Below are 22977 nucleotides of genomic sequence, written 5' to 3'. Positions count from 1 at the left end.
CCCAGCAGAGGTGTTTTGTTCACCGACAAAGAACGAAACGGTTGAGTGAAAAATCCAGTGACTCACTCATAGGGTGTCTATATTATGCTGCGACAAAGAGCACTACGAAATGATCAATTTCAATGGGGATGAAGCATTGTAAGGGAAGAAAAGGAGAATATAAAAGGGTGTCAAATATTTTGAATCTGCTGACCAATGACAATATCAGATGGGACCAGTTGTGCAGTGAATATTCGATCCTGTCACCTGGCTTTATTTTGTGTTTTCTCATTGTTGTAATAACAATGTCCAAATGACACTTCTCGATATAATGCATTGTGTTTATATGCATGTTTCTGGAATTTAGTTATAGAACACATATTAGAAGTAGTGTATTCGTGCATTATTTCAAACTTGACTCGCCCTCGAACCAGATCTTACGCATTTCTATCTATCCAACAACTGCTTAAAAGTCTCTTTGATGTTGTATTATCGCTTATAGAATGCCATTCAGCCAATTAAATTTGACCAGAACTAACTGTTATATAAAAGAGCAATATGACATTCACATTTTGCAATGGTGCTGTTGTGCAGGAGTCGTTATTAGAAAATAAACGCAGTGCCTAATAGGCTACTTAATTGTGTTATATCTCAAAAAGGAATGAAAAAAAAATACTCTATTCTCGCTGGTCTTCACATTAAAGAGTGGATCCTGATAGCCGTTTCTTCTGAATGGTAATCACTCACTGGAATTAGCTTCCGATACGCTCGACTTTACCAATCGCACAGCTCATGATGACAGGCATAAAGGATGGTGGAGGGCCGGCCCTCCTCGAAAGCGCTCAAATTTATTAGTCACATCAGCCATCAATCACCTAAATGGATTTCCAACTGCATTTTAAAAGCTAATTTCCCAGCACTGATAACCAAAACTATCAGCCAACCAGAGTGCCAGTCATTATTTACTACTGCTTTGGGTCTAATTTTTTTCTAAATGCATCACAAAAGACGGGTGTAAAAAACTGTGTATCCTCCTCTCTCCTCCACACATTAAAAAACACTCTCAGAGAGTGAGAGAACAAGATTTAAAACCCTTGTGTCCATAGGGCATGTATTGTTTGTGAAAGGCCGTAAAAAATGACATCCATGATTCAGTCTAAAATGGCAAAACGGGAAATAAAGGAAAGGACACCAATTTAATCTTAAAACATATATATAGCTATGTTTTTGTTTGGAAAGCCTGGCTGCAGATATGATCTATTGGTCTTTTACACTGGTGTTGTGGGGGATTGTGGGATGCTGGTTCATGAGATGGATTACCCTGTTACCGTGCTGCTCTGCAGGGCTTGAGTGGCCAAACCAAGCAGACCTTCAATGTACATCTCCAAAGATTAATTTAAGTGGGAGGATTCAGTGGTGCAACTGTTCCGTCTAGACAAATCTTTGACCACCTCTGAGTCTCTCTGGTCTAATAGAGCCTCAGTCTTCTGAGCAGAGTCTTTCTGAATAAGCCCTTGTTCACACAGACAGCAAAACACCATATGAAATCCCAATCTCAATCCAAACCGCATTTGAAGGTGGTTTGAAATTGTTTCAGAACTGTCACATTTTACTTTTTTATTATTATTGGCATTTGTGCCACATAGACAATGTGCATCAGTGTCTCTTTCCCCGCACGGTCACTACTGCATTCACTATGTAGTATATATTTAAATATATTTTATCATACAAGCGGTTATGGATTCAGTACATGCATGAATGTATGTTCTAAATGTATAATAATAATAATAACAGAAAAATAGGGCTTTCAATCAATAAAAATGATTGAAATGAATTGCGATATGCCAAATTACTCTAAATTAAAAACATTTGTTTGTTCATTTGTTGATAATGCATATAATTCAGAAACTTTATTGTGGCACACAAGACACTGATAGGAACTACAAAAAGAGGATTATGTCCAATGATATATAAATAAAACAAACCATGCATATTTGACTTGTAAAGCCAATCACTGGCAAACCGTTCACAACCCATTTTGTCAGTCTGTCTATGCTATTTTTCATTTATTGGTCTATGCACACATACAGAATGATGGCTTTTGCTTGGGCACTACATTAACAGCAGCTTGAGAGAAGAATACAGTCATGATCACGGTCATTGAGGCCATTGATGATTATCTAGAAATCACGTCACTACAGATAGTCTCTTGTTGTGGCATATAAGAGAAAGGGAATGGCAGGGAAATTCAATAAGGCACCATTATGTTCTCATTAAATGCATCCATTGGGGACATAAATGGAGCATAATTAGTAAAATAGCGGTAATCAGTGACTGCTCTATTTTGGGGGTCGCCTGGCTTTCCTCAGTGCCACATTGACTCTGTGATGTTATGGCTGCCATTGCCCATGTTCATGACGCTAAACACACACTCAACACTTTCAATGACGTTAAACCAACTCTCTACTCCCTTTGCATATGTCTGTTTAAAATTGGGGGTATTAGCACTACTTAAAACAAATATAGCTTGATCTTTGGGGTTTGACAGCCAAAATCCTTTCCAAGATGGAGATCATTTAACATGATTTTACAAAACTTATTTAAGATGGTACTCCTCATGGAATTGCACCTCAGATGGAAATTATTTACGCCTAAGGTAGCCTGTCAGGAAAAGCCACAAAAAAGGATGCCTTTATGCAATATTTAGAAAACAGCTTTTGGTAAACAGATCTTTTGTGGATATATTCTCTAGCCTGAACTTTTCATCTTTGTCCTGGCTTTCATTTCTTCGCAAGAGTTTATATCTGAATCAAAGCCAAACCATATATAAACACTCCATTTAAATCACTACAGAGTATCCAGCTATTTATCGTTCATTTTTCAAGTCTCATCTTTTTAAGGTAAACACATTTAAACCTGGTGTGAGTTAGGTTTTCAGTTAAAATGAAATGATCTTTGAACATAGGATCTGTAATAGAAAAGTAATAAAATGGCACATGTGATAGTCCACAACTCAGTCAGTAACCTTATGGGGAAAAAAATAAATAAAAAAGGTATTTGTGAATTTTTATCTCACAATTCTGACTTTTTTCTCACAATTTTGAGTTTATATCTCTCAATTCTGTGTTTTTTCCCCACAATTCTGAGTTTATATCTCACAATTATGAGAAAAAAGTCAGTCAAATTCACCACTTAAAGACAAAAAAAGTAAAAATTGTGAAATAGTCACGATTATCTTTTTTTATTTTTTATTCCATGGCAAAAAAAAAAGGTTTGTGATATGCAAATTCAAAATTCGGAGAAAAAAAAGTCGAAATTGCGAGATAAACAGAGAATTTTGAGAAAAAGTCAATTCCTATAGACTCTCGATTGCAATTTTATAACTTGCAATTCTAAAGAAAAAAGGTTAGAATTGTGAGATATAAGCTCGCAATTTCAAGAAAAAATGTATAATTGGCAATTACCTTTTTTACATTTTTATTCTGTGGCGCAAACAAGCTTCCATAGAAACTTCATTATGTAGCTGAATCAAACTAAAATACTCAAGCAGACACAAAAAAAAGCACTTTGGCTTAAGACTGGCAAGGCCTGCACCGAGGGTCACTGCAATGGATGAAGACAGACGCGGCTGCCTGTGTGAGAGACAGAGTTCTAGTACAAGTCAGACATCCCTTCTCGCCCGATTCGGCAAACCGTCCATCTCTCACCAAAGACGAAGCCAACCGAGCGGGAAAGCTCTAGCAGTGGCGCTCTTTTCTGTTGAAATTGATGATCGTTCCAACTGCCCTCTCTCCCAGAGATAATTAGCACAAGCTTTGAGGTTAAGCACGCCCAAAGGGAAGTGACTTTTTGTAGGTCAAAAAACAATCGGAGGGGTTTGTGAGTGAAAGAGTCATTGTGAAAGTTTCTAGCTTGCAAATGGTGGCCACGGGTGTTTAGTTTACCAAACATTTTGTAACAAAAGGAGCTTCGGTGGAAACTAGCATAGTGGACTTGTTTATTTCAAGACTGGACACAATGAGAAACATGGCAATGGAAGGTCACTCAGGTAAGAGTGTGTTTAAGAGTCGTTTCAGCAGTTCCTTCATCAGTCTTCAGATGTCAAAGATCATTTGAATCACATTCACTGTTCTCTCCTGCTTTCCCTAATTAGCTTAAAGAAATAGGTTGACACAAAATGAAAATTCAGTCATTATTTACTCTGTCTTTCTGTTGTTGTAGTTTTTCCCCCCAGTGGAACACTAAAGGACCTTTTTTGAAGATTTAGACACAGACAGTACATGGATTCATATGACAATACATTTCATATTCACAATATTACTGTTTTTACTTTATGTTTGTATATATGCATATTATTTAAAGCAAATGCAATAATACTGTGTGCTTTAATGACTATTTTTATGGTTCTTTGGTTCTTATGAGAGCTTGACTGGTGTGGTGACATGATGGTGAGTAAATAATGCCAGAATTTTCATTTTTAGCCCCATATTTCCTGCAATTCAAACATGTTGGGACTTGCAGTCTCTGAAAATAAATGGCACAGTAGATCACAGCTGATCTTTTATTTAGACCTCAGACCAAAATCCCAATTTTGTGGGGCCTATAACCAATAAGGGCTGTATATATACTATTTCCCTTCAATTGCTGCTATTAGAATTGATAACCTTTCAACCACTCCCAGTGAGACTGCTTAACCAAGCCGTGTGTAACTGGAAGGCTTCATTCTATCACCAAGTTATTATCCAGTATCGGACTCCTGCCATCCATCAAACAAGAGACCACGCGCACCGTTATTCAAGGGAAATGGTACCTCCCTCATTCTCCACCTACCAACAAATCAATACATGCCACTACTCTCCATCTCTTGACACTGTCTTTTTTCTTCATCTCCCTCCTTTCCGTCAATGGCAAAAAAAAAGTAATTATACCAGAGAAAGCGTTGACAATCAATACACAAGTCAGGTTAAGTTAAGGTCTGATGTGGTCCAGGTATGCTGGTCCTCGATCAGCTGTCAGCCATAGTGCCGACGTTGACAAAGGGCATGAACGCAACAACGGGATGGCCGTCCACTGTGACCACGGCCTTTACATTTTTGTTACAGACAGCCATTCAGGAGCAATTAGTGACTGTTTAGAGCTACATTAAACTCCAGGTAATGGACACCAAGAAGTAGTATTACTGGACACCAAGCATAGTCAGCTACGCGCCATTGCATGGCAAAAAATGCTGACTGAAAATCGGTGGGCATCTTCTTTATTCAGTGTGACATGATGCTTGGGAAGACTGCTGAGACTGAGTGTGTTTTGCAGAGCTAGCATTAGCATTTAATCAGGCAATGTCCATGTTTTTAATAGCATACTACTAAACTGCTCATTTTATGTGAGTGGCATGCCAAAAGTTAAGACAAATAAATAAAAAATAAATTTCCAATATTATAACTTGCTAACACTTACTGAAGCAAGGAAACGTAATGCAACATAATTAATGTCACAACAATGTAGAATACAATTGTTTGAAATGTTTATTTTTGCATTATGTACATTTTAAAAAGCGTGTAATTTCTGTGATATCAAAATAGTTTTATATTTATTTTTATAGTATAATTATAAATATAAATCTGTTTAATTAACTAAATATATATCTGTTTAATTAACTAAATATTTGGTCATTTATTATGAATATGATTATGGAGGATTGTGAGTGCCATATTAATATAAATAAATAAATATTCATTGAAAACTTAATTGGATGTTACAGAAATTACACACTTTGTGCAGTGTAAAACACGATTTAAAACATATAATATATAAAATAAAATAATATTTAATGATTATTTCCTAATCGTGAGAACAGATAAAACCATTTCTATTGCACTGGAATGATCATTATAAATATTTTTATTTAAATTATTTGCATATTTATTATGGATATGATTATGGAGGATTGCGAATGCCATATTAAAATAAACAAACAAACCTAATTGAAAACCATTTGGATCATACAGAAATTATACACTTTAAATCACATTCTAAAATATCATATAATATACCAAATATTATAATATTTCTACAAATATTATTTCCTATTAATGAGTACAAATAATATAATTTATATTACACTGTAATGAACTTAAAAACAGGGAGAAAATATCAAAGATTTGTGACGTAGTTAATTGATTATGACAATAATCCGCCTCACATTGCCTCCAAATAAGACATAAGATTTAGAGAGCCGGATAACAGGCCAATGACATGCAAATAAATGGCTCCATGATTTTTCAATTTCATAGATTTCTTTTCCATCAATAATCCCAACGCTGACATCTTCTCACTTTTGACAAGACTGAACTTTATAATTCACTGGCGGAGGTCAGAGGTCAACAGGAGAGGGAAAGGAAAATAACTCCCTCAGTGAAAAGCTTGAAGAAAAAAAATCTGACATCCAATTTTCGAGTTGATTTATCAGTGTAAAGCCAAAATTGATACTGTGTCATTACTGGGCTCAGAGCTGTCTGGCAACGTCCTATCAAAGCCTTCTCTCTCTGATTTAGCAGCCCAGATCAATACAACCCTATACTGTTTCAATTTGAGAAGTATTGATTTTCTGATGCCGACTCAATACAGGGGACATTCATCATCAGGCAAGCATGAAGTATGATCGAACTAAAGATTCGTAGGCCGGATTTGGTTATTTGGCTTTCAGCTCATGCAGCCATAGAGCAATTGCTATGTAGCGTTGCATCTTTCGGTGCGTCATCCCTCACAGATTATTTGATTTTACACAACAAAGAACATTTATTTATTTATTTAATAATGTACACAACTGCTTTTCTGGTAGTGCTCATCAATATATATATATATATATAAAAAAATAAAAACATCTGCAGTTGTTACACACACACAAAAAAAATTATGGTGAAAATCAAAGCGGTGCTCCAATGCATCATGGGAACGTTTGTGCTTTCAGAAGCCTAAATGTGAAAACCTGATACGGCGCATTTTTCAAATCAGTATTCGATCATTTTTCATGTGTCCCCAGGCTGTAGCAAGTAAAAGGAGAGCAAAAGAAGAAAACCAATCTGGGTGCGTTCACGCTCAAAGACGCACACAAACAAACTAATACAAATACATTTTCAGGCGGACACACTAACTCACACATATGCAAAGTACACACACACACACACACACACACACACTTCAGAACGCCGCAGGCTTTCTATTTTACAGAAGCCGCATAAATGGGAAAGTTAATGTAGCATTGAATAAGACTAAGCTGCTCAGCTGTAACACCGCCTTGAGCTCATGAACATATTGCATCATTTTTCTTCTCCAGCAGGTTACCATTAAATTTGAATTTGTTGGAAGTTTTGTGGTACCATTTACAATGTGCCCCAGCTCAATAACCTTTTGTCTCAATGCAAATGTTATGCCTTCCAGGTGGTTTTCATAAATATTTGAATAAGTCTGAATAGTGGCAGAGACTTTCAGCCAAACCACCGTATCAAGCTTTTTATTATTTTGTGTAGTTGGTGTTAGATGCTCTTTATTATTATGGTACAAGGACCATGATGTGATGAATTTAAGGCAGCATTTGAGAAACTGGATGCCACTGTTACATAACATGTTTCAGACATGGTCAGCCTTTGATGATACTGTCATTTCATGGAGAATTGAGAATACTAAATACATTTTTAATTAACTAAAAGTGTTAATTAATGTAAATTACATGAAAATTATATTTATTAATATGGCACTCCAATCATCCATAGTCATCCCCTAAATAAATCACTCAATAAATAAATAAGTGTATTAAGATTCACATGTGAATACCCATAACTATAATGAAACAAGCATCTCAACAATACTTGAAAAATAATAATGAATAAACAAATACGAAAGGCTACAAAGCAAGCAAACCTAAAATGAATATTTTATGTTAGAACAAACTGCAGTGTTATTTCTTGTTTTATCCTGTAAGCACATGGGAAATGTGTTCTAAACACAGACTTAAAATTTAAAATAGGACAACCCACGTACAGAACATATTTATTAACCTTGTACTAGAACTCTGTCTCTCACACAGGCAGCCGCGTCTGTCTTCATCCATTGCAGTGACCCTCGGTGCAGGCCTTGCCAGTCTTAAGCCAAAGTGCTTTTTTTTGTGTCTGCTTGAGTATTTTAGTTTGATTCAGCTACATAATGAAGTTTCTATGGAAGCTTGTTTGCGCCACAGAATAAAAATGTAAAAAAGGTAATTGCCAATTATAAATTTTTTCTTGAAATTGCGAGCTTATATCTCACATTCATTATTGTGAATGTGGTACAGTGCGGTTACAGCACTGCTAATGTAAGACTCTGTGTCTGACAACATGTCAAAGAACAAGGACTGACAGATCAAAATTATGGGACGTCTAGAATCTTTGGATTGATCAAAACTGATAACAGAAGTACAATCAGTCCACCATTTCCACCGAAGCAGTTCATGCTGATGTTTCTTATTGGAGCGGTAAACATGACGCCATCATGTACATTCAACCATCTGCAGTGGATTTCTCCAATTTAATAAGAAACCCACAGCCACTGTTTCTGCAAATCCAGCCAATTTGGAAGGCAAATCAGTAATTGTGCTTGGAGTGTGTTTGTGTACAAATGTTCGTAAGTGGGTCTTCTGGCTGTTGGCCAATGTGTTCCACCAATGGAACTGAAGGCACATTTGCTGCAGGCAATTCCACAGCTATTTCAATTATGGACTTTCTGCTAATATTCATATTTTATATACATTATAGTTTTAATATTTAATATTTATTTTAATGAGTATTCTGTCAATGCTTTCCAGTTGAAATATCTTAATATTTAAAAATCATTACAACAATTTTTTTTATAGATCGCAAGTGTGTCTTGTTTTCCCATTAGTTTTTTTAATTGTTTAACTGATAATGAGCTATTGCTCACCCCCATCCCTCTCGTCCATTTTTTATGTATTCAGTGGTGCATTACCATCAAGAACAAAACTAATCCACTGCGTCCTCAGTGGCTCTGATGACGGGAAAAAAAATTACGATTTTTAATAAAGGAAACAAATCTTAATAAAGGAAACAAATGAAAAATACACTCATATTAAAGAAACACTTTCTGAAAATGTATTAATATTTTTATATTTATTTAATATTAATATTTTACGGAGAGTTGCTTTACAAATACATGTGTCTTGTAAGGTATTTGTCTTGTTAGATATTGCAACTTGGCACCAAGTCAAAAAATTTAGAAGTAAGATAAAAATTCATAAAAATGAAATTATTGTGTAATTTCTGCCCCTCTAGTGTCACCAAGTGGAATTGCTAAAATAATGACTGTTTTCAAATGGGTTTTTATTCTTCCGACTGCCATTGGTCAAACAAACTTACTGTCCCACCCCAAACACACATCATTGGTTGAAACACAGACGGCTTACTTATAGTTGTCTCAGTATATTAAAGTGGGTTAAAAGAAAGTATTTTAACATGTATTTAAATTATTACTTTACTACATTCAAAGCTGTTTGTGCTAGTTGTTGTTTCTTAATTTTTCTCCTTGATCATGATCTTGAGATAAAACCGTCACTTTGTACAGACTTATGTCTTAGATCTTGGCTTATATTGGGTCTGTTTGTGTGTGTTTGGTGGGAAACGGAACTCTAGTCAGTATTTTTGTAACAGGACCCTTGAGACCACTGTAACAACTGCCAGGTGCTCCACTGTGAGACTGAGAGGGAGAGTCAGACACACACACACACACACACACACACACACAGCCTGACCACCAGTGATCTGTCTCTGAGGATTTAGTGGTCTGGTGTGGTAATTGAGTTTGCTGACCTGTAGACCGACCCTGGTGGAGAGCAAGAAAATGACATTAAATAGGAGTCACATCAGAGGCCTGGCTGTGTGTGTTTGTGTCACAAAGGTAATAGTATAATACTCGCCTCTAAAAAGACCGTACACAGACCATGGAGAAGATGCACGCTATTACAAACACATACACACACACACACACACACACACACTGACAAACACAGGTGTTTCTTCAACTACAGCAACTTGTATGCCCCAGGGTTTTTTTGTTTTTTTTTGTTATATGATGGCCACATTAAATCTGTCTCCTGAAAGCTTTGTCTACAGGGCCAAAAGTGGCCACAATTGAAGAAACACCCTCACACATGCACACAGCTGTACCTCTGCGCTACTGAGCCCCAGGCTCCGTGTTTATTGGTGAGGATGTTGAGGATCTTCTGTTTCAGCTGATTGGCTGTCACATGATCACGGTGTTTGGCGGCACTGATGAGGTGATCACACATAGTCTCCTCTTCTTTTCTGTCTGCCGCGTACTGTGCGCAGTTAGACTGACCGACATATGGATGAAAGAGAAAGAGAGAGAAAAGATGTAAAAGATTAACAACTACAGTAAACATCACAATGAATCAGTATTCTGAAAACAAGAACTCAGTTGGATGAATTGAGGGACAGTTCATCCAAAAATGAAGCGTCATCCTTTTCTCATCCTCATGACTATCTGAATTACATTCTTTCTTATGCAGAACACAGAAGAAGACATTTTAAAAAGGGCTTATTGTCCATACAGTGAAAATCAATGAGGTCCAGTGCTGTTTTGACTTCCATTCACCCCACTGACTTTCATTACAAACTAGTGCTGTCAAACGATTAATCGCATCCAAAATAAAATTTGTTTACATAATATGTGTGTGTATTGTGTATATTTATTATGTCTATATAAATACATACACATGCATGTATATATTTAAGAAAAAAAATTTGTTTACATATAAAATATTAATATTTATATATAATATAAAGTATATATATATATATATATATATGTTATGTAAACAAAAACTTTTATTTTGGATGTGATTAATCTCGATTAATTAACACTGTTTCAAACGGTTAAAACATTCTTCAAAACATCATCTGCAGAAGAAAGTCAGTCATACAGGTTAGGAATTACGTGAGAGTGTTTTTTTCTTCATTTTTGGACTGTTCCTTTAAGAACCAAGAATGTCCATTACTTTACCATGTCAACATACAGTGCAACATACCATTTACTTATCCTGATATTGTTCCAAACCTGAGTATGTATTTTTCTGTGGAACACTAAAGAACATATTTTAAAGAATGCCTCAGTGTTTTTTTTTTTAAGTTAGTGAGGTCTGTGTTGTTTTGGACATTGACTTTCATTATATGGCGAAAACAACTAAAACATTCCTCAAAACATCTTCTTTTGTGCTCTGCAGAAGAAAAAGTCTTAGAGGTTTGGAAAGACATGAGGGTGTTTTCATTTTTGGATGAACGGTCCCTTTAAGAACAAAGAATGTTTTCCATTACTTTACCATGTCAATATACAACATATATCATATTTACCACTTACTTTCCCATTTACTCATCCTCACGTTGTTCGAAACCTAAATGATGTTCTCACTTCTGTGGAACACAAAAGAAGATATTTTACAGAATGTCTCAGAATTTTTATTTTTTGTTCATACAGTGAAAGTTTATAAGGTCCCGTGTTGTTTTGGACCCCACTGACTTTCATTATATGGACAAAAACAGCTGAAACATTCCTCAAAACATCATTTTTTTGTGTTCTGCAGAAGAACTTTCAGAAGAACAAGGTTTGGGATGACATGAGTGTAAGTTTGGGTTAACTATCCCTTTAAAGGGGACATTGGATGCCCATTTTCCACAAGTTGGTATGATTCTTTAGGGTCTTTATGAAATGTCTGCAACATACTTTGGTTAAAATGCCTCAATGGTCGTGTAAAACAACACACTTTTTACCTAGTAAAAAACAGCTCTGTTTACAGCGGCCCATTTCAGTGCATGTCTCTTTAAATGATAATGAGCTACTGCTCACTCCACCCATCTCTTCCATTTTTTTGTGTGTATTTGGTGGCACATTATCATCAAAAACAAAACTAATCTACTGCATCCTCAGTGGCTCTGATGTTGGGAAAAAATTAATACTCTTTTGTTCACTTTTACATTCAACTACAAAACACCTGCATTGCTCGCGAGACATTGCTGTCGCTACAGCAGCTTGAGCGTGGAGAAATTGTCAGACCGCGTACAACTTGCTGAGGGTGGAAATATGCTAATACGGGACAGTCCGTCAGCGGTTGTGGGCGGGGCCTAAGCGGTACTCTGAAGAGCCACTTACAAACAAACTGAACTTGTTTTATACTTAAACTTTATTTATTTACTGAACTGTCATAGCAGAATTTGAATTTGTCTCATATTTGAAGAATTCTGCATCATTGATTCTGTTATTACTGTGAAGCTGCATCTGTGTTGTATAAAGCACTATAACTTTAAAGTTCACTTTTTACAGACAGAAGCTACAAACAGGCACTATAAACAGCACTGAGACTAAAAGGTCTCTCAGACTAAGGGTGACATGAAGCAGCCCGCTGACTTTATCTTCCCCGCTACAATAAGATTGTCTTCCCACGTGGACCCCGGGGGGGGACCTCTTGCTAATATTCAAAATCTAATTTGCTAACACAAGCTGGTGGGGTGCAAGAGAACAGAGAGGAGGGGCGAGAGCAAGTAATTGAATTTCCTTTCTTATATTTGAATTCTGTCAGATATTATACCTCGACATATTCTTCAAACGGCCGATAACTCAATCTCCCGGCGTCATCTCTCCTTACCATGTGCCGCGCTGACAAATATCAAACGTTATTTATCACTTCAAGGGAGGATATGAGGGTTGAAACTGACACCAGCTTAATTGTAAAAATATCTTATCTGCTTACAGAATCTTCAATCTGTAGACCGAGGTAATAAAGAAGAGGAGGAATGAAAGCCGTGCACCCATCCTTCTCCAGGACTTGAGGGGCAAGACGACGTCTTTGGTTAGCTGTGACATCGCCTATCTAGAGCCTGCTGCTTTTTATCTAGCAGGTCAAGGATCCTCAAGAGCAGTATATAAAACAACCGTCTCAGACAGGCTGCGCGTTGCAGATAGGAAGCTCATCACTCCATCACTTCATGTACTCGTGCGTCTGTGTGAAAGAGTGTGTGCTGACTGCATACTGATGTCATGCACGTGCCCTCAGAGTTTCATATCAGAGATACATGATGACAGATTCCACAGTAAGTGCTGCTAATCCTTGATTTACATTTACAGCAACCACTGCATCATTGACAGAATAATAAAGATAGGTTGATACTGATATTCTAAGAAGTTAGTGTAACATTCATCTTCACACTGAATATATTACAGTTATAAGGTACAAGAGAATGCATTCTATTGTGAATAGTCATGACTAAAGGATAAAACATGATCTTAAAGGGGTCATATGATGCGATTTCAATTTTTCCTTTCTCTCTGAAGTGTTGTAAGCTCTTGGTGCATAAAGAAGATCTGTAAAGTTGCAAAGACTAAAGTCTCAAATCCAGAGATATTCTTTATAAAAGTTAAGAGTCAACCACGCCTACCTAAAACGGCTCGTTCTAACACGCCCCCACATGTCTACGTCACGATGTGGGGAGATTTGCATAACGCCACCCAAATGTTCACGCAAAGAATGAAGGCGTAACTTTTATTCTTAGAATTTGCCAGTGACGATTCAAACACGAGTTTTGAGCAGTGTAGAGTAGCGCTTGTTGTTTGTCATTTCTCCGATCATAAAAGCAGACATGGTTTTATGTTTATGTGGCATGATGCAACGCATAAAAAGATAGTATATGTCATTATAATCCGTCCCCACTGGATGTAACAAATGCCTCATTTATAATGGGTTTTAATGTTTTTGTCTCGTCGCTCCAGCCAGACAGGCATCACAGTATGGTAAGGGGCGCAACATTTCCGTCACACGCTTGAAGTATTCGGCCAATCGCAATGCACCGGATAGCTGGCCAATCAGAGCACACCTAGTTTTTCAGAACAATGAGCTTTGTAAAAATCGACGCGTTTCAGAAAGGCGGGGCATAGAGGAGAAACAATAATGTACAGTATATGGAAAATAATGTGTTTTTTTAACCTTAAATCGCATAAACACATTGCATTACACCAAATACACCAACTAATGTTATTTTTAGCAACATCATATGACCCCTTTAACTAAATACACACACTTTTTAATTATTTTTGGTCATAGAAAATGGATTCAAATGAGATTTCAGTTATTAGATTTTTTTTTCTTTCCTTTGATTTTTTTTTTGTCCTCGTAGTTGTTTGTTTTTTTTTGGAAGGAGAGCTTACAAATTAAGAATGTGTAAAAGATGTTGAGCAAAATGGTGCAGTGGGGGTGAGGAGTATTGATTTAATTATTGTTATTATTATATTACCGATATGCAAAAAGACCATAAAAATACTGATATATACACACACACACTACTTTTCAGACAGCAAAAATGAATATAAAATATTGAAATCCCCTCAGCCTTTATCTGTTTTGTACATTAGAATACAATTAAACATAATTATGATATAATGAATAATTATATGTAAGGGATAATGCATGGCTAGCTGTGCATTAAACAATTTTAATGCACAACGTGGAGGCCAAGAACCACCCGTCATGAAGCAGAGCCTCCACGGAGTATTCAGTATTCAGACACACCATGGTATAAATAATTATCATTATATACATATAGTGGTTGTACTTGGTATAAAATAATAAAATATGAATATAAACCCCTTTCAGCCATGATGATATTCCCAATACATCCTGTCTTCAAGCATTTTACATATTAAAATAAAATTAATCATATATTTGGTTTATGTTTTAATTAGTGCTGTCAAACGATAAATCGCGATTAATTGCATCCAAAATAAAGGATTTTGTTTACATAATATTATTGTAATATTTGTATATTATAGTATTATTAATATTATGTAAATACATGTAAATATTTTCAAAATATATGCTGTATGTGTGTGTATTTATATATACATAATAAATATACAAAGTACACACACACATATATTATGTAAACAAAAACTTTTATTTTGGATGCGATTACTCGCGATTAATCATTTGACAGCACTAGTATTTTTTTTTTATTTAAAAAAAGGTTTTATTATGAACAGTTTAATTAACATTTTTCAACACTAACATTTTTTAGGGGGAAAACCATAAGTCGCGTATAAGTCACATTTTATTGTTTCATTCAGAAATAGGCCTAATGCTGACAATATTGTAATATTTGTATATTATAGTATTATTAATATTATGTAAATACATGTAAATATTTTCAAAATATATGCTGTATGTGTGTGTATTTATATATACATAATAAATATACAAAGTACACACACACATATATTATGTAAACAAAAACTTTTATTTTGGATGCGATTACTCGCGATTAATCATTTGACAGCACTAGTATTTTTTTTTTATTTAAAAAAAGGTTTTATTATGAACAGTTTAATTAACATTTTTCAACACTAACATTTTTTAGGGGGAAAACCATAAGTCGCGTATAAGTCACATTTTATTGTTTCATTCAGAAATAGGCCTAATGCTGACAAGAAATGTTTACAAACATAATAATAAACACTGTAAACATAGCTAGGCTATTTTAGTTCCCCTCACTCCACAACAAATCCTTTCAATTAACAGTATTTAGAAAAGAACAAGAATTAAAAATATAAGAAGCTATAGCAATATAAACGATAAGCCAAAACGAATTAATTTAGGCTAAAACGAAACTGAAACCAACATTGGGTCTCTCATTCCACACTAAATCAAATGTTTCCGTATTCGTGATGTATTTGAATGGCAAATTATTATTTATTATGTAGCCTAGGCTTCACTATAGGCGTTCCAATATCTACGTAAAACAAAATGTTTTGCATAACATCATTCACGGCGGTACTGTGATAACGCTTAACGGCACAGATTTTACTACATCGTTTTTTTCCCCATATGTTTGATTGACTGTATTTTATTATGATAATGAACAGGCTGCATTGTCAAGGTAGCAATGCTTAACTGTGTGTGCGCATGCGGCGCCGGCGCAATCACTTGAGTTTTTTCCTTCTAACAGTGGAAGCAACTACTTCTTTTAGTCATAAAGTTAATCGGAATTGTAAAAGGTTTGTGTACATTCACAATAAAAACAAATATTTGTGCTTTTGTAAAATAAGCCTAAAGAAAAATAGGATGCCGCTTTCTGCCATCTGTTTCCTTTCGCGCAACACAAAAATGAACCGAAACTCTGCATACTAGGCTAGGCTACTTGTTGCACAGTTTTTCTTTCATTTTCTTAATTTATTAATTAAGTAAAAATATGTTTCTCGTATAGGCCTATTTATTTGTTTTATATACAACTAGCTTTATTATGTTTTTCTCCGCTGGCAGAAGCGCTGCAGGTGCGTGATGTGATATGATATGGCCATGTGAATCCTCATGTTCTGTTGTTTGCTGCTTTTTGCGCATGTAAAATGAATCCCCGGAAAACAAATGTTAGTATTTTTTAACGGGTCACAGACACTTATCCTTTGTAATTTCATTCAATTCTAATTTAAAATAATCTTGTCGGTTAACAGTTAACAATCGGTTAATGAGCGTCGGTTGTCGGTTAGGAAAAATAACCGAAATGAACATCCATACAGAGCTCCTATCTAAACCTTGCTAAATACTAAAGTAAAGAACATTTTCTGTCTCTTGATAGAAATAGCTAATAGTTTAAAATGAGACATAAACACAATCTCTTAACATTGTTCCTTACTTTTCAGAGGCCACTTATGTATAATTAAGGGAAGAGTTATTAAGTGTCTTAGTACTGAGCTAATATCTGTTGATTAATCCGCTGTAGGAGACATGAGCAGAGGATTATGGGCCTCCCCCACTGCTGGCTTTACTACAGATTTTCTCTCTCGTGTTGTATCGGATTCGCAAAAAAACAGATTTCTTTGTAGATTATTTAGGTTTCACATGGATTCAGAGTGGGATTAGCGATCTGATCTAGCTACTTAATTCAGTCATATTACACAGTAAAATATCTAAATCCAGAACAGATCCATGGGGATCTATTGACTAAATACTTTTTTGCCCCACTGTATATATATATATGCATGTACTGTTGGTCTAAAAAGGCCTTGATTCTCAGAAGTCATCTACCTCAAACTCTGCATGCTTGTGGACGTCCTCAGCTCGCTGTCTGTTAAGGATGAACTCTGCTTCATTGGCCACTCGAACGATGTGATCCTTCATGGCATGACAAAGGAGTCTAAAATGAAGAAAATATGGTTTTCAACTGGGAATTTAAAACAAATGGCATTCAGTCAGTCCCTAAACACACATAAAATAACACATCTGCACATGACACACAACCCACCACACAATTCTCAGTTTGATACCCTTATAGAAAATGCAATCATTCATCTTTTATGGGATCTCTGTTACTTTGTGTTAATTGTCATTTTACACATCATTAAGTCAGCTTTGTTTTAATTAACAAGAACCATGGCGTTTCTGTGGAACATAATGCTGAGCGTAAATTTCCATTCCCATCCCGCAGAGGGGCTTCAATCCGGTATACAGAATTCAAATGTGCATGCTTCTTTAAGTGTTGACAAGCAATAAATAATATTTGGCGCTCAGAGGAGGAAGAAAAAAATAGTACACAACCTCAATCTCAGCATGGTAACAGTTCAAATTTAAATCTAGGGCATGACTTTACTTCTTCAGTACTGGCAGAGAAGTTGAAACAGCAGCTGTGCATCATGAAGAGTATGTTAAAGATCCACAGCAAAACATTTATTGAGTATTTCTAGAGTTCCAAAAGGCAGAAAGTGTTGTGGCCTTGGTGACTTATATGACGGTGCAGGTGAAACAGAACAGGGGCTCCAGAGCAGAGGCACAGGGGTGACATATATCCAAAATAGTGACATGGTGCGGCTCATAAATCACAGATGCCCTACTAAAAACTGAATGTATATAAATAAACTGGAATAGACTGTTATATAAACACTCCAAGGCTGAAAGTTCGTGCAATTACTTCAGAAATTACTCCACAAGCAAAGTTTTACAAAGTACTTTAATACTTTTCATTTAGTTTGTTATTAGAACATAAGGAGACTTTCCAAGAGGCCAAACACAACATTAGTCTCATTAAATAGTTCAAATAAACTAGCCAGTTAATATATGGAGTGCATCTGCTGGTTTCTGAAAGAAAAATCACTTTCAATCTGTCCATTTTTTTTTCAGTGATTACATACAAACCTACCGTACCATCAGTTCTAACTGCTTTGTTTTTAAAATAAATAAATAAATATGTATAGAACACATACATACATAAAGTGTATTTATACATTAATCAATATATTTATTTATCAAAATCCTAATTTATCCTAATTATTATATTTTATACGTATTTGTTTTTGTAAACATATTTCATCAATGAATTAAAAAATACACTAATTATTACACACTACCATTTAAAGGTCTGTAGGATATTTTGAAATGTTTTTATAGGGGTCATATGATGCGATTTCAAGTTTTCCTTTCTCTTTGGAGTGTTACAAGCTGTTCATGAATAGATAAGATCCCTAAAGTTACAAAGACTAAAGCCTCAAACCCAAAGAGATATTCTTTATAAAAGTTAAGACTGGTCCACGCGCTCCTGAAACGCCTCGTTTAAACACGCCCCCACATGTCTACGTCACGATGTGGGAAGATTTGCATAACGCCACCCAAATGTTCACGCAAAGAAAGAAGGTGTAACTTTATTGTTGCTGCCACCGCCGCCGCCATGTTGTGAAGACGCTGTGTGTTTCATTGCGAAAGTGAAAATTCTTTGTTTGGTTTTCCAAAAGAGGACACGACTAGAAATCAGTGGTTAAGTTGTATTTAAAACACTGTTCCAGAACAGTTCAACCCAAATATTCAGATGTGTGCAGCACATTTTATGGAGGACTGTTTCCTGATCCTGGTAGAGTAGACTACAATGCCGGCTGTTCTGACTCACAGTCCCTAAGTACGTTTTCATATTTAAAGGATTTGCCACTGAACGCGAGTTTTGAGCAGTGTAGAGTAGCGCTTGTTGTTTGTCATTTCTCTGATCACAAATGCAGACATGGTTTTATGTTTACGTGGCTCGATGCAACGCAACGCATAAAAAGACAGTATAAGTCATTATAATCAGTAATTATGTCCCCACTGGATGCAACAAATGCCTCGTTTATAATGGGTTTTAATGTTTTTGTCTCGTCGCTCCGGGACACGGCATCACAGTATGGTAAGGGGCGTAACATTTCCTTCACATGCTTGAGGCATTCGGCCAATCACAACACACTGAATAGCTGGCCAATCAGAGCACACCTCGCTTTTCAGACCGATGAGCTTTGTAAAAATCGACGCGTTCAGAAAGAGGAGAAACAATAATGTACAGTATGGGGAAAATAATGTGTTTTTTGAACCTTAAACCACATAAACACATTTCATTACACCAAATACACAAAATAATGTTCTTTTAGCAACATCATATGACCCCTTTAAAAGAAGTCTATTTTGCTCACCAAGGCTGCATTTATTTAATCAAAAACACAGTAAAAATTTTTATGAAATATTGTTACAGTTTAAAAATAACTTTTTTTCTATTTAAATACATTTAAAAAATTTAGATTATTCCTGTGATGGCCAAGCTGAATTTTCAGCAACTATTAGTCCAGTCTTCGCTGTCACATAATCCTTCAGAAATGATTCTAATACGCTGATTTTATTTTATTTATTTATTTATTTATTTTAATAACAACGTTAAGCCTTTAAAATGTTGATCAATTTAATGCATCCTTGCTGAACAAATGCATTTATTAAATTTTTTTTTTAATAAAAATACTGACCCCAGACTTTTGAATGGTAGAGTATTTAATTACAGATTTCCCTGTGAATTACTAAAAAAAGAGAATCTCCTTGGTATAAGAGAAGGCACTGTTGCTAGTAGCATCCATCCACTCCCATGAAACATTCCAAAATACATATTTATATCACTTAATTTAACCTCTATAAAGAACACGAATGGGAAAATGCTTCCAGGCGATCACTGTAGGCGATCACTACTCTACTGCCACTGAGGTAAGGATTTGGAATGAGAGCCACTGATACAGACAGACAGAGAGACAGATAGACAGACAGGTAGAGAAGGTGAATGACTGATGTGCCAGCACCCTGGACAGCGACTATCTCTGCTGACTCAGGCTTAGTGTCCAAATGTGTGTGTGTGTGTGTGCACAGATGGGTCAGCAGATGGATGTGCAGGCTGAGCCGCCCTGGATCAGCTTGACAACAATGATTCAAAGCCTAAACCTGACAAACACATGGACAAAGACATACACGCACACAAACACAATCTTTTTTGAGACAGAAAAGTATACCTAAAAAAACAAAACAGCATGTTGGATATGTTTAAAAACTCACACATGATTTACACATTCTGGAGAGAAAGTACATCAGAGGATTTATAAAGCCACTCTCTCTCAACATGCTTATCTCAGCGTATTTTCCACTCTGGTCAACCACTTCCACTCAAAACACACACACACAGACTGTAGCCAAACTAGTGGGATGAGAGGCTTAGGGGCTAATCTGGTTCCCTCCCTGATGCCATGGCAACCGGACAGCCGAACAGACCAGCACTAGATAACCAGTTTAAAGTGACATTAGCTACAGTACAGTGATATGTGAGCTAGTAATGGTGTTTGAGGAGCAGAAGTGAGACTTTACCTTCCCTCGTTGATAAGTTCAATGAAAGCCAGGCCAGCATTCTTCTGTATAGAGTTCTGCCACTCCTGAAAGAAACAAACATTTTTCGTTTATATGTAGCTTGTGTTCATTTTTCATCAGTGTGATTAAAGACAGCTTTTGCACCAAGGGAACAAGTATATCCAAAAGAATATCTAAGTGTTGATGTTGATTTAAATAATTTTGAAACTAAGTTCTTTGTATTTTTGTTACATAAAAAGTCCCATTAAAATCAACTTGGAAACGTTTTGCTGGACCCAGACTTTTGATCTTAAATATTACGAACCATCATAAAAATATTAACCATTACATTTCTAAAACTTCAATAGTGTGTTATAAAAATGCTTAATATTATTAATAATACGAAAAATATTTTAAATATATATTAATTTTAATAATTTATAATTATTATCAGTGCTATTTTAGTACTGTTGATATACTATTATATTTATTCATATTATGAATCCGTTTTTATTTTTATATTTTCTGTTTATATTTTTAAATTTTAATTTAGTTTAGCAATTTAGTTGTTATTCATTTTATTTCAGTGTAGTTATTTTTAGTACAAGTTTAATTAAATTAAAATGGGAAATGTTTTTTTTTTCAGTTAATGTTTATTTCACGTAACAAATTTTTTAAATTTATTTATACATACATACTTACAAAATTGTAATATTATTTATATAGTCATTTCTACCACTTTTTTACTTGGATACCAAGGAGACAACATTTTGAAGGAAAATCAAGATAAATCTCACTTTTCCAGTCCATTTCCAATCACATTGTATTTTATGCATTAAGTGTAAAAATATTATTTAATTTTGTGAATTTAGGATATACGCAAATATGCATGAAAACAAGAAAGTTAATTTATGGTTAGATCCAAATAAGTCCTGGTGAAAATTGATCGAAGAACATCTATAATACAATAAATAAATAAAAAAACAGTGGCAAAAACATCTGCACACAAAAATATATCTCTCCTAAAGTCTCATGTTAAGCCTAAATGAAACATCTAGTGATAGTGATCGCAGCAAATTGGATTGCTATGTATTTGAGAAAGCAAAGACGGCTTTGAGGTCACATACAGTCTACGCGATCGAGAGCCAAAGCCATAAAAAGGCTGGAACTCAGCCTTGTGTGTGTGCAAGCATCTTTTCTTCCTCTGCGCAAAGATCCGTAAACACTGGAGAGATGTAATTGCTGAATGAAACTGTATCCTCTTGCCCCTTAAACACAGCCATTTCCTCCCTGTGAGCACCCAGTGACAGATCACCGAAGACCTCCGTCTAGAGACTGGCCCTCTCGCCTTGCCTCGAGCGCTTTTGAGGCCTTAGGGAACGTCTCATGCCCTCCCTCTCCCCGTTTCCCGGGCTCTCCTTCCCCTGCTGTCTCTCACACACACAGCACGGGTCTGGAGGTGATTAAAAGGCAGTCGTGCTTCTCACTATGGGAAACTTTCCTCCATTCTCCTGTTTGCTCTCTAAGGTATGAGTTAAAGGGGAAGAGCATAAGCAGGGTTGAAGTTCAAAAGGAAAGATGGCATTTGCAAAAAGGGGCCTCAAAAATATTCCCCTGTCCCGTGGTGAGGGAGTCAGGGTGAGAGAAGAGCCGCTCGGGATGGATGTGAACGATGCTCTCAGAACAAGAGTGTTTTGAGCATTTTATTTTCTTTTAATTGTTTTATTTCCCAGTTTCATATTATAATATGACATTCATGTTTTCTGCAAAGACCTTTACAAACACTATTTTTAAAGGTGCTGTATAAATAAAGCTTTGCTTAGTCAGTGATGACAGGGAATGCTGGGAAATATGGCCTTTTCTGTGGTTGGGTGGTTTTAATCGGTAATGTATAGTGGCCCAAAAAATAATTTTGGACATGAAAGTTTTTAACTGTGAAATGTCAGAACTAACCACACTTTTCTGAGTCATTTTTGCTATTTCTTCTACTCAACTGGTCCCCCCAAAAAAGCTGTATGAATTCAATGGCAAGAACCTCTAAAGTTTGACTTCCAAATAATCATCTTCATCAGCATCATTTTCAACAGACCATGCAGAGCAGCCCATTTATTTCCAAACATTTCACGTCTTAATTATAGATAGATAGATAGACAGACAGACAGACAGATAGATGATAGACAGAGAGATAGATAGATAGATAGATAGATAGATAGATAGATAGATAGACAGACAGATAGATAGATACTAGACAGACACACAGACAGACAGACAGATAGATGATAGACAGA

General features: G+C 35.7%; 1 protein-coding gene across 1 annotated transcript in view; it reads right to left on the bottom strand.

Annotated features, from left to right (window-relative positions):
- Window positions 1-22977, bottom strand: part of LOC107582280 (neurobeachin-like) — a 288543-nt gene that overhangs the window by 99454 nt on the left and 166112 nt on the right. The window contains exons 35-37 of the mRNA XM_016268046.1: window positions 20711-20775; window positions 17108-17216; window positions 10191-10357 (exon numbers count right to left, since the gene is read on the bottom strand). Of these exons, the coding sequence (XP_016123532.1) occupies window positions 10191-10357; window positions 17108-17216; window positions 20711-20775 (341 nt within the window). The remainder of the gene's footprint in view (window positions 1-10190; window positions 10358-17107; window positions 17217-20710; window positions 20776-22977) is intronic.

The sequence above is a fragment of the Sinocyclocheilus grahami genome, unplaced genomic scaffold (assembly GCF_001515645.1).
Source record: "Sinocyclocheilus grahami isolate Dianchi unplaced genomic scaffold, SAMN03320097.WGS_v1.1 scaffold42.1, whole genome shotgun sequence".
Taxonomy (NCBI): Eukaryota; Metazoa; Chordata; class Actinopteri; order Cypriniformes; family Cyprinidae; genus Sinocyclocheilus; species Sinocyclocheilus grahami.
This window is presented reverse-complemented; position numbering and strand designations above follow the sequence as displayed.